Source organism: Anastrepha ludens, chromosome 3 (assembly GCF_028408465.1).
Source record: "Anastrepha ludens isolate Willacy chromosome 3, idAnaLude1.1, whole genome shotgun sequence".
Lineage (NCBI taxonomy): Eukaryota > Metazoa > Arthropoda > Insecta > Diptera > Tephritidae > Anastrepha > Anastrepha ludens.
Window position 1 is genome coordinate 98668726 of NC_071499.1, and position 12831 is coordinate 98681556.

General features: G+C 43.6%; 1 protein-coding gene across 1 annotated transcript; it reads right to left on the minus strand.

The window, feature by feature from the left end:
- Positions 1–570: 570 nt before the first annotated feature.
- Positions 571–1330, minus strand: LOC128856647 (survival motor neuron protein). The gene has a single exon (XM_054091958.1). It carries the CDS (start codon positions 1227–1229, stop codon positions 615–617), a length of 615 nt encoding a protein of 204 aa, XP_053947933.1. The 5' UTR covers positions 1230–1330; the 3' UTR covers positions 571–614.
- Between the last annotated feature and the right edge of the window lie 11501 nt (positions 1331–12831).

The following is a 12831-nucleotide window of genomic DNA, read 5'->3' on the forward strand; positions in this document are numbered from 1 at the left end:
GTATGTCCCGCATGTGAAGGCACACCGAACGACAATAATCACAATCATCTAATACCCCTCTCCCTCTTGACCTAACCTGTCGAAACAGCACGATTTCTGCGCCTACCATTAGACGAAGACGACCGGTAAGTACTCGCACCGACAGAGCTTAGTAAGCTGATATGAAAACAAAAACCACTGCCTCGCATATGATCTGTGAGAAACTATTGTAGTTTTTTATCTTGGACGGTAGCCATCAAAATTTCCTTGACGTTCCATGGAATTGTCTATTTGGGAAATCTACTCGAAAGTTCGTTGCAGTTCAATGCTGCAAGCTTCTCGGAAGAATGGCTTCATTTTGAGGCGTGAGGCGTTATTGTGACCAGATAATGAGATATGGCCACGATCTAGAGCAAGGGACGACACAGTCACTTCGCAATCTCTAACGGTGTCCAAAACTGCACATGTCCGAAGATGCCGCCAGCCACTGCAAAAATTGCAGGTTACCAGGTACTCTGGTCAGATTCGCGCAAACAATGATCCGAGGAGTACGAATACCCGTGAGGTCCTTTATCGAAATAAAACATTAACTTCAATTGGTTGCTAAGAAAAACTAAATTTTTATTACAATTAAATCAAGTTTTAGAATTCCTCTTTGAATTTCTAATTTGTATTCCTTCATATATACCCGTATAATAACCACTCATATACCATGACATTAACATTGCAGACAAATGTTCTGAACCGCTTACATTTTGAGTTAACATGGGAGGTACTGGTGGAGGTGGGGGAACTTTAATAAAACCATTTTCTTTAGAGTGACCTATATCTGGCCTTTTATCACTGTGATAGTTATTTGTACTGTTAATAGCTTGTTCAAACTGCAAACGGCGTGCCTTTTTCCCCCAAGTAGGAACGAGATCCTTCAAATTGACCGTTTGCTCATTGTCGTATCCAATGTATTTTACTACACATGTTCCACTTGCTTCGTTCACCGAAATTATTTTCGCTTCATAGTCACAGCCATCATTTTCATATATGGCCCGTACATAGTCACCGACGCTAATACCGACATCTTCATTCAAATCGCCCATTATTTTTGTAGGCCAAATATTAGTATTTCTAGCAATATTTTTTGCTATATCTTCGTTCGTAAGTTTTACGCATTCGTTGTAAGATTTGATCAAAATCTTTTCATCCCAGACATCAGTGGGAAGTGACTTCCCAAAACTTTTAGCAGTGAGCTCCATTAATACCAAACACAAATATCAAGAATTATGATTCAATTTCAAGAAATCGCCCTACTATCATCAGCCCATAATTATCGAACGATAAAACTTTCGAGTGCGGGTACTACACTACGGTTTAGTACCGAATGGCATCGAATACTTTGTAACGCATAATATACACATGCATACCTATCTGCACATGTCAATGTTGGTTCCAAGGCAAATTAATTATAGGTGACAGCCAAGAATGATATAAACAAGATTGCGCCCATCAGAGCGTACGTGACGTCACGTTTGCTGAGTTGTGCAGTATTGCCAACCATTTGCTCTTCGCAATAAATTTAGTGCTTTTTTATACCGAAAATGCGACAATTTTTAAGTTTGGTGTTTGTTTCTTTTTGTTTTTAATTTAAGGCTACCGAGACTTTAGGTTAAAAAAAAACTGTATTATTATACAGAAGAAGTTTAAAAAAGGCCACGCTGAGAAAGTTAAATAAAACTAAGTGAATTATTGAACTAATTTTTAAAAAATGTATATTTTACAAAATTATAAACATTACATTCAGTGCTGTCAACAATTTGCTCTTCACAATTTTTTTACTCTTAAAAAATTTGATAATTTGAAAGTGAAAATTTTATTTTTGGCTCCATTTAAGGCTATGCAAAAATATTAAATGCCCCTCTCTCAACTCTTCTTAAGATTGAAAACCTTTTTACACATTTTAAAAAGCCTTTGAATTTATTGAATGCGAATTGAAACCATAGAGGTGTAATCGTTCCTCCCGGCCATCAATCCTTAGTGGGACATAGGGCATCAATAGATGTATTCATTGTAAAAATAAGCCACAAAATACCAGAAAATACTAAAGAAACTATACTGACTTTTTTACGAAAAGAGTACCTTATCTAGTTACAGAACTTCAAATATAGCAAAAAAGTCGTTCCCTTAACAAAAGAGTTTCGCTTAACAAAAAAACTCATAAATTAAATTGTACATAAGCATAACACATTTATTTAAAAAAAAACGCACATTCTACAGACAATTTGTCACGCATACAAAGTTCTTTAAGTAACAAAATAAAAATTTCGTGTTTTATTTTCTTTAAATGGGCATTTAGTGCATTTTTATATCCAAAGCTAGGCAACTCTGCAGTAGCGAGAGAGAGATTTGACTGCCGAAAGCAGAAGAACACCAACAACACCGGCAATCGCGGGCAATGCCACCAGATGTTAAAAAAAAGTAAAGCTAAATAAAACTGAGTGAATTATTTAAATAATTATTAAAAAATGTATATTTTACAAAATTATAAACATGACATTTTAATTAGAACAACTAGAAAAATGTCATGAAGAAAGAACTAAAACTCCGAGACACAAAATAATAAAAATAACAAAAAAAAAAAAGATAAATCAAGTTACGAAAATGGTAATCTGGCCATACTGGAGCTAAAATCACGTAACTAGTTGTCAAATTCGCTGAGCGCAAAGTAACGGGACCACGATGGGCGCCATCTCATTATTCTTTGCATCATGGGTGACAGCAACCACATATAAGTAGAACCTTACATGTATTTGTTGTTGCCTTTGGTACAAGCATCAAGTCAAAATACAATACAATACGAATGTAAACGTACCAATACATACAAACAAAGCATATCATTTTGACGTAAGCCATATCTACGGCGAAAAATTCAGCTGGGTGAATGCTGTCACCTATAATAAATCCACCTTGGTTGGTTCCAAGGCTAATTTATTACAGGTGATAGCAATTGCATATTGGTAAAAACATAGATGCATTTGTTTTTGCTTATGGGAAAAATTTAGTACAATGTATTGCTTTAAAAAAACATTTAGAGGAGGGGATAGAGGGGTGTATCTCCATCTTAAAACTGAAAACCGCACCCTCCGGAGACATATAGTTTTCAAGTAATTTAATGTTAAAGTTTTGTAATTTAGCGAAAAGTTGGTGTTGCCATACACCTGAAATAAAAACGAAGTTCGTATGCAGAGATGTTCAGTGGAGGGTTGATTGTAACTCTGCAGTATTTTTCGGTGTAATGTAAAATTGAGAAACATTTTTGAAAATATAAACATACAGAAATAACGTTGCAGGAGGAAATTTAAAATAAAAACAGTACGATTGTCCGGATTATGTTATGCGCGTAGCGGAGCTTAAAAATAATAAGTATATCGTATTGTTCCGATCAGTTTTACAAACGGGCCTCAAGCTTTTTATAAACATTTTCTCCACAAAAATTCGATTATCATGTCTGCAAAACAAATAGGGTGGTTGTAATTGTAGTTGCCTTTATTAAAAAACTCGTTTCCTTTAAAAAAAAAGGAGAACGTGGGTCCGAATCTCGGTAAAACATCAAAATGAAGAAAAAGCTCTCTCTAATAGCGGTTGCCCTCGGCAGGCAATGGCAAACCTCCGAGTGTATTTCTGCCATGGAAAAGCTCGTCATAAAAATATCTGCCATTCGGGGTCGGCTGGAAACTGTAGGTCCCTCCATTTGTGGAACCACATCAGGACGCACTTCATTAATAGGATGAGGAGCTCGGCCAAACACCGAAAAAGGTTGTACGCGCCAATTATATATATTTTCTCTAATATTTGCCTCTGCTAATCGCTATAAGTATGGAAAACAATCGCCAAAACTCAGCAACTCATACTTATAGCGATTAGCAGAGGGGTTTATGGAAAACAATCGTTGCTAATTCGAACGCGTTTTCCACTGTGAATCACTAGTTCCAGGCAACCAGACAGGCGTAGCGTAATTTAGAACCGGCGGCGAGTTGCTTTAAATGGCGCCAGAAACATTTATTTGACTTTGCCTGAAGTACTACCGGTAAGCGATTTGAGGACCTTGTTGCCGTTTTTGACTTTAATAGCAACTGCGGTTGTGTGTGCAGAGAAGGAAAGCAAACTGTCAAAGGTTACTCCCGAAATGTTGGGGTTGTTTATTGTCGGAATCGGTGTGTCATCGACTTTTACTTTGAGTTATAGTTTGACCTCCTTTCTCCAGGTGAAAAAGAGGGTGGCTATCAGGAAGAAGCTAGCGTTCAATTTTGTTTTTTGGACCACAGCTATTGTGATTTCGTTTTAGTCGATCATCTCATATATCTTGCTCATGAGTCCATCACAGTTAAATTTGAGAAGCTTGAATCTCCCTGGGAGGACTGTCGTAATGCGGAGTGTGAGGAATGCATGAGGTTGTCTACGTTGGTCCTTCTGTGTGTAGCGCCGCTGTTGTTGCGGTTTGATGGTGGTGAGCGGCCGCGCCACAGAGGGCGGTTGCAGGGCTCTACAGCAGTTGCGTGTCGCGGGAGGTTAGTAGATCAGAGCACCTCCGAAAGTGGTACCACATATTACAAGAATTGCACTTAACTAATGACAGGTTCCGAGAAATTGTGGTCTGACTTACAGAACGGACTGTGCGGGGGACCAAAAGCTGCTGCTTTTTCCATTTGGGTTGAAGCAAGAGGGTTGTTGTTCAGGAGTGAAGGAGTTGTGTTGCACCACTGTCCAATAACCGTTGAGGTTCGATTTGTGACGGCGGGTTATAGTGCCGGCGCATTGGAGGATGTAGCTGTTGAGACATGTGAAACCTGATGGCGGAAGCAACACGTGGTCACATACCGTGTGGACCACTCCCTATAGGTCTTAAGGCATAAGCAGGTCTTAAGATGGCACCACCCGTTGCACTTGTTACACCTAACCGAGGTGGAGTTCGCGAGGAGAAATTTATGGCAGATACTGCAATAGAATACTGCTTGCCTATGGTTGTGCTCGACATGAGGCCTGTGATGAAAGATGGGGAGTAAAATACAGTGCACTAAACAGGGCTGCTTTACTGGGGTGGCAGCCCTTGGTCGGGAAGAACCCGAGTCATTCTGGTAACGTAGAGCCGGCTGCCATGGGAATGCCAAGTACTGTCGTTTACTCCGGTGGACGAGCGGCTTGCAATAATCTGCATCATAGCGAAATTTTCCAACCTCTCGCTAATTTGCTCCCACGCCCCGACAAACGAGCAGGACGATGTGACCAAAGACTTCTTTTATGAATGCCTGAAACATTCCTATGAGCGTTGTCCCCGCCACGACATAAAAATCGTGCTTGGCGACTTCAACGCCAAGGTGGTCAAATTTGAAATATTTTGTCCGACCGTCGGAAAATTCAGCATAAAGAAATATCCGGTAATGGACAGAGGCTGATCGACTTCACCGGAACATGGTAGGCTGCAGCAACGGATTCCAGCATAAGAAGATACCCCAAGGTACCGTGTCGATCATGTTGTGAAAGACGGAGACACGCTTCTAATCTTTTGGATCCGAGGACCCAACATCACATGCGCATGTCACAGAGAATGTGAAGATCCCGATACCCCAATCGCTACTCGACCATGACGAGGTGAAAATAGCGAAAACGCGGCTAAAGAACAACAAAGCCACGGCCGACGAACGGACTGCCGGCTGAGCTATTCAAATATATCGGCGAGGACCTGATAAAGTGCATGCATCAGCTTCTATGCAAAATATGGTCGGATGAAAGCATGCCTGCCCATTGGAATTTAAGTTTACTCTGTTCAATCAGTAAGAAGGGTGATCCTGGAATCTGTGCCAATTATCGCGGGATTAGTCTTCTAAATATCACCTTTAAGGTTCTAGCGAGCGTATTGTGTGAGAGGCAGAAGCCCACCATCGACTTCAAAGCTGCATTCGACAGTACGAAAAGGAGTTACCTATACGCCACTATGTCTGAATTTGATATCCCCGCGAAACTCATACGGCTATGCAAAACGAAGTTGCTCTATACAGCAGCGCGGTAAGAAGTGGGAAGGACTTCTCCCAACCGTGTGATACGAAACGAGGTTTCAAACAGGGTGACTCGCTGTCGTGGTACTTCTCTTACCTGTTGTTGGAGAGGATCGCTCGGACACAATTTTGTATAAGAGCGTACAATTGTTGGCGTATTCCGATGATATTGATTTCATCAGTCTTAACAACCGCGCTGCTAGTTCTACCTGGATAAAGAAGCAAAGTGAATGGGTCTGGTGGTGAACGAGGACAAAACGAAGTAAATCCTGTCATTAGTCAAACAGTCGATGCACTCGCGTATCGGCACCCACGTCAGTATTGACAGTTATGATTTCGAGGTTGTAAAAGGCTTCGTTTATTTAGGAACCAGCATTATCACCGATAACATTATCAGTCTGGAAATCTAACGTAGAATCTCTCTTGCCAACAAGTGCTACTTTGGATTAAGTAGCCAAATGAGTAGTAAAGTCCTCTCTCGTCGAACAAAACTAACACTCTACAAAGCTCTCATCATCATCGTCCTAACGTATAGCGCAGAAGCGTGGACGACGACAGCATCCGATGAAGCGACACTTGGAGTGTTTGAGAGAAAGATTCTGCGCAAGATTTTTGGACCTTTCCACATTGGGGACGGCGAATATCGCAGGCGATGGAACGATTGGTTGTACAAGCTTTACGACGACATAGACATAACGCAGCGAATAAAGATCCAGCGGATACGTTGGTTGAGTCATGTCGTACGAATGGATACAAACGCTCCAACTCAGAAAGTATTCGATGCGTATCAGCTGGTGGTAGCAGAATAAGTGGAAGGCCTACTCTACGTTGAAAGATCAGGTGGAGAAGGGCTTGGCTTCCCTTAGAGTCTCCAACTGACGCCGGTTAGCACGAGAAAGAAACCACCTTTAACGGTTGCACTTCGTTTGACCCGAAGAGATGCGCGATCTGTTTTCGCCGACTTTTCATACTGCATCCTCCGGCCGACAGATCCAAGCGTGGTACCACCAGACGGCTGCACAAACTGACGAACGATAATGCACCATTTACTTTCTCCAGTGATGATGTTCAGAGGGCTATCAACAAATCCAAATCATCTAAAGCCATTGGCCCTGACGGGCTAAACATACTGATGCTTAAGCACCTGGGCCCATTGGGAGTAGGATTTCTCACAAAGGTTTTCAATCTGTCCTCTCTCATTATCCCTGACAAGTGGAAAGCAGGGAGAATGGTCCCGCTATTGAAACCTGGGAAACCGGCCAACCAAGGGGAATCTTACCGTCCGACAACTCTCCTTTCCCCAGTAGTGAAGACACTTGAAGCCCTCCTACTTCCACTCTTCACGAAACACTTGGTCCCAGCCCCATGGTTTCCGACGAGTGCATAGCACCACCACTGCACTCCCCATCATAAACGCCCATATAAACTGCGCGCACAATATTGCTTCTATCAGGGCAACGACCGAAGCCACCTCGATGGTTGCCAAGATGTGTGAAGCCAATTTAGAATGATTAGTGGCCAATGTACAACACCATGAATAATTGCACCATGTTACATACTCACCTAAGTATATGCTTCGCCTATCTGTTCATTTTCTATTGCTCCGCAATTTTTCTCTTCTAGGTTAAGCTGTTGGCTAAGCAGCAAGATTACGTAGTTAAATGGATTGTTGAATAAAACAATTTAATTGTTATCATCAAATCATGCTGATGGGATTCGAGTACACATTTCTTCTCCGTGTTTTACCTGAATATTAGCGTGCGCTTTTTGAAGATGTTGCAAAAATTTGCATTGCTTAAAAGGCTCATTGATAATATAAAAAGAGCTATGTGACCTGAATTCTAATGTTTGCATTCCGCAGATAATTTCTGTTACGTTTGTGGATATTAAGTTTTCTAATTTATAGGAAAATTATTTTTATATGAAACTATCTACATAATCAAAATAAAAACTTGGAGCTTCATTTTCTTCATGCGTCTTGCTGAAAAAGTGTAGAAGTGTGGAATCGCAAGATGAATTTTGGTGCTCCAAGAATATGGCGAGAACAGAAAAAATATGTAAATGTTGTTGTTGTTGTTTTAACAGCATAGTTAGCCCTGTCAGTGTAAGTATATCATCGGTCGTCTTCGTCTAGCTCATCTAGGGGTAGGCGCAGGAAACATGCTGTTTCGACAGGTTGGGTCCAGAGGGAGAGGGGGGTTAGATGAGTCTGATTGAGGGGGCATGTGAAGAGGTGGTTAGTGTCATGCGGGGTACCTTCACATGCCGGACATGTGTTTGGTATGTCGGGGTCGATTCTGGATAAGTAGGAGTTTAACCTGCTACAAAATCCAATTGTGCCAATGTTACACGAGTCTCACGGGGAAGCTGGAGCTCTTCATCTGCAATAGGTGGTGGTTGGACTCCGATTACGGCATTCACAGGACGGGAGTTCATGAAGGTGGTAACGGTCTCCCGGTGAATGTCGTTTATTGACTGTCTAAATACTGTCCGGTCCAGTAGGTTTCGGTCAGTTTTGTCCTGGAGTTCGTCAGCGTAGTTGAGGAGGTGTCTCCTGACGTGTCTGGGAGGCGGCTCAGGCTCAAGCAGGTGTCTGCAGGGGTGAAACCTGCGGTAACACCCCAGCAGGAACTGCTTGCTGAGCAATTTGTTGTGCTCCGCAACTGGGAGCATTTGTGCCTCGTTGTGTAGGTGTTGTATGGGTGACATCAGGAGGCACCCGGTCGCTGTCCGAATGGCGGTATTTTGACATGTCTGAAGCTTTGTCCACTGCGAATCACTAGTACCAGGCGACCAGACAGGCGCAGCATAGTTTAGAACCGGCCGGCCAATTGCCTGTCGAAAGCAACAGTTCTTTGTCTTTGCCCCAAGTGCTGCCGGCCAGCGATTTGAGGACCTTGTTGCGATTTTGGACTTTAGTGGCAATTGCGGTTGTATGCGCAGAGAAGGAGAGCAAGCTGTCAAAGGTTACACCCAAAATTTTGGGGTTATTCACAGTCGGAATTGGTGTGTCGTCGACTTTTACCTTAAGGGACAGCTTGACCTCCTTTGTCCAGGTGGTGAATAGGGTCGCCGTGGACTTGGTGGGGGAAAGTTGGAGATTCCTCGCAGTGAAAAAGCGAGAAAGGTCGGTGAGGTAGTTGTTCACTTTGGAACACAGGCCATCGATGTCATTGCCCGACGCCATTATCGTGCAATCGTCAGCGTATGAGATCAGGGAAACTCCCGCTGGTGGTTGGGGGAGCTTCGAGATGTAGAAGTTAAAAAGCAAGGGTGAAAGGACACCACCCTGCGGTACGCCTTGCTTAATCTTCCTCTGCTTTGACATTTGATCTCGAAAAATCACTGACGAGTGCCGACCGCTCAGGTAGTTCGCGGACCACCTCTTCAGCCCTAGCGGGAGTGTCGACTGATAAATATCATCTAGTAGCGTGGAATGGCTGACTGTATCGAAAGCCTTCTTTAGGTCCAACGCTACTAGGACAGTCCTCTCGCAAGGGCGGTTTTGGTTAAGCCCGCGATTTATCTGGGCGTTTATGGCGGTGAGTGCCGTGGTGGTGCTGTGCACTCGTCGGAATCCGTGCTGATGTGGGGCTGGGGCCAGGTGTGTCGTGTAGAGTGGGAGTAGGAGGGCTTCAAGTGTCTTCACTACTGGGGAAAGGAGAGTTATCGGCCGATAAGACTCCCCTTGGTTGGCGGGTTTCCCAGGTTTCAATAGTGGGACCACTCTCCCTGCTTTCCACTTGTCAGGGATGATGAGAGTGGCCAGAGACAAATTGAAGACCCTTGTGAGGTATCCTACTCCCAGGGGTCCCAGATGCTTCAGCATCAGCGCGGTTAGTCCGTCAGGGCCAATGGCTTTCAATGATTTCGACTTGTTGATGGCCCCCTGAACCTCATCACCGGAGAAAGTAAGTGGCGCACTGTCGTTCGTCAGTTTGTGCAGCCTTCTGGTAACACGACGTTTGGTTCTGTCGCCCGGAGGATGCAGTGTAAACAGCCGGCTAAAATAGCTCGCGCATCTCTTCGGGTCCGACGAAGTACAACCGTTGAAGGTGATAGCCACCTTGTCGTTGTGTTTCGTCGAGTTCGACAGGGACCTAACGGTGGACCAGAGCTTACTCACTCCGGAGGTGAGGTTACAAGTCTTCAGGTGCTCAACCCATTTAGTCCGCTTATGTTGATTTACCAGTTGCCGGATCTCCAAATTGAGATCCCTTATGCGGGGATCCCCGGGATCGGCCTGGCGTAGGTGGTCACGCTCGTTTGCTAAACTGGCTGCTTCTGCTGGGAAATGAGGACGGATGTCCTTATAGCATCCAGCTGGGATGAAGCGAGCCGCAGCAGCTGTGAGCACCTTGCGGAATGCGCGTTCGCCTACGCGCACATCAGTGGGGATGGGAAGAGCGGCGAAGGTGTCCTCGGTGAATTCCGCGAAGCCGGCCCAATTAGCTTTTTTAAAGTTAAAATAGCAGATCTCTCAATCGAGACGATAATGGGCAAGTGGTCTGATGCAAGCGATAGCATAGGTCGCCACGTTATGCTATTTATCAGACCCGCGCTAGCTATTGTTAGGTCAGGCGAGCTGCTACAATTGCCCACTACCCTGGTGGGGGCGTCGTCGTTCACAGTGCTGAATGTCGAGTCGTCTATCTGCTCTGCCAATTGCTGTCCCCTACGATCATTTGGCAGGCTTGAATGCCAAAGATCGTGATGCGCATTTAAGTCACCTACAACCAAGCGCACCTATATCAGGGTGATATCCTGCCGGGCAGCAGGTGACAGGGGGTATATATACATTAAAGATTTCGAGCTCGGAATCGCCTGACCGGACAGCTATGCCTTGACATTCTAAGGTGCTGTCCCTGCGGTCGATTCCTTCATCGATGAGACGATACTGCACTGTGTGGTGGACTATGAACGCTAGGCCACCACCATTGTCTCGCTCGCGATCGTGTCTGTGCACCTTATAGCCATCCCCGGTGATCAGAGATGACCTAGCGTGCAACTTTGTTTCCTGGACCGCATCTATTTTGATACTGTGCCGGCTCATAAAGTCGACTATCTCGTCGGCCTTACTCGTAAGTCCGTTGCAGTTAAACTGGAGAAGCTTGAAGCTTCTCGGTGAGGTCAGTGTAATCCGGGGGGTGAGGGACGCGTGGGGTTGTCTACGTTGGACCTGCTGCGCAATCCACTGTGGTTGTTGCGGCCTGATGGTGGTGGGCGGCCGCGCCTCCGGGGGCGGTAGTGGGTGCAGAGCTCTGCAGCAGGGGGCAACGTAGGCAGTTGTCAAATCACGGGTGGTGCGCAGACCGGAACATCTCCGAAAATGGCACCAGCCACTGCAGGAATTGCATTGGACTGATACCAGATTCCGAGGTATTGCGGTCTGACACACGGAACAGACTGTACGGGGGACCAGGAGCTGCTGGTTTGTCCCCACACTGGGGTTGGAGCAGGAAGGGATGGGAGGGGTTGAAGGGGAGTTGTGTTGCTCCGATAGACTCCTCACCGTGGAGGTGTGGGTTGTGGTGGCGGTTGGTAGTGCCGGCCTATCAGGGGGTGTGGTAGCCGTGGAGGCATCAGACGCCTGTTGGCGGGAGCAACACGTGGCCACATACCGTGTGGACCACTCCCTGTGCGACTTAAGGCCTGAGCACGTCTTAAGGTGGCTCCACCCGTTGCACTTATTGCACCTAACCGAGGTGGAGTTCGGGTGGAGCCGTTGATGGCAGACGCAGCAGTAGAATACTTCTGGCCCAGGGTTGGATTCGACTCCAGCCCTGAGGAGAAGCATTTGGAGCAGGTTTGCTGCGAGAGTTTGCTCCTGTGACGTAAGGGGTGGGGTGATATACGATACACTAGACAGGGCTAGTGTACTGGGGCGGCAGCCCTTGGTCGGGAAAAACTCGAGTCATTCCGGTAACGTAGAACCGGCTGCCATGGGAATGAAAAAAAAAAAATAAAAATAAAAATAAAAAATATGTAAATCATTGTTTCTTGTATGATAAACCTGTCAAATTAAAAAAAAAGTTAAAGAATCGTTGAAGTACTAATTACGCTAATAGTAACTAATGTGAACTAATTTTCTTCGCCTCAGCCAAATAAAAATTAACTCTATTGCTTAAAATGCCATATAATCATAACTGTGTGTGCTTCTTTTCTTATGGGTGCAAGTATGTATAAATAAAAAATTATGTATAAATAATAAATTTATTTCATTTGTAAACCCGTAGCTAAATCCGACTCATTAAATTTCGATAAACGGAAAATTCATAAAATGTGTAATGAAAAAAGAAAACCAAACACTTTTATTTTATTTATTTATTTATATACTCGTATTTAGCACATGAACTGCGTGTATTCAATGAGATTTTGAATTTTATTATTTTTTATTACTCATTATCTAAAAAAGTTTTTCCTCAATTTGTTGAAAAATGGTTCTTAATCTTCTTTCAATATTTAATTTGTTTTTCCTTCTTTTTATTATATATTAGTTAAATTAATAATTTGTTTACAAATGAATTACAACATGCGGTATAGAATTAATAATAACAAATATAATTAAGACAAATAAATTAATAAAAATAAGAGAAAAAGAGCAACTTTTATATTTAAAAAGTAGACCATTTATTTACTTCATGGCAGCTGACTTCGAAACTTTAAATTTTTATATCCTGAGTCTGAGTTCCTTCAAAAAATAAAAATCCTTCATGTATCCTCCAAAGCTTTTAAAATAGAAATACCACCAAACAATATGATTTATCGTGGTATATTTAAATTTATATATAGGAATAAAAAATAAATA

What these genes read in the sequence shown, in the direction of transcription:
- LOC128856647 (XM_054091958.1), bottom strand. Translation starts at nt 1,229, where the DNA reads ATGGAGCTCACTGCTAAAAGTTTTGGGAAGTCACTTCCCACTGATGTC.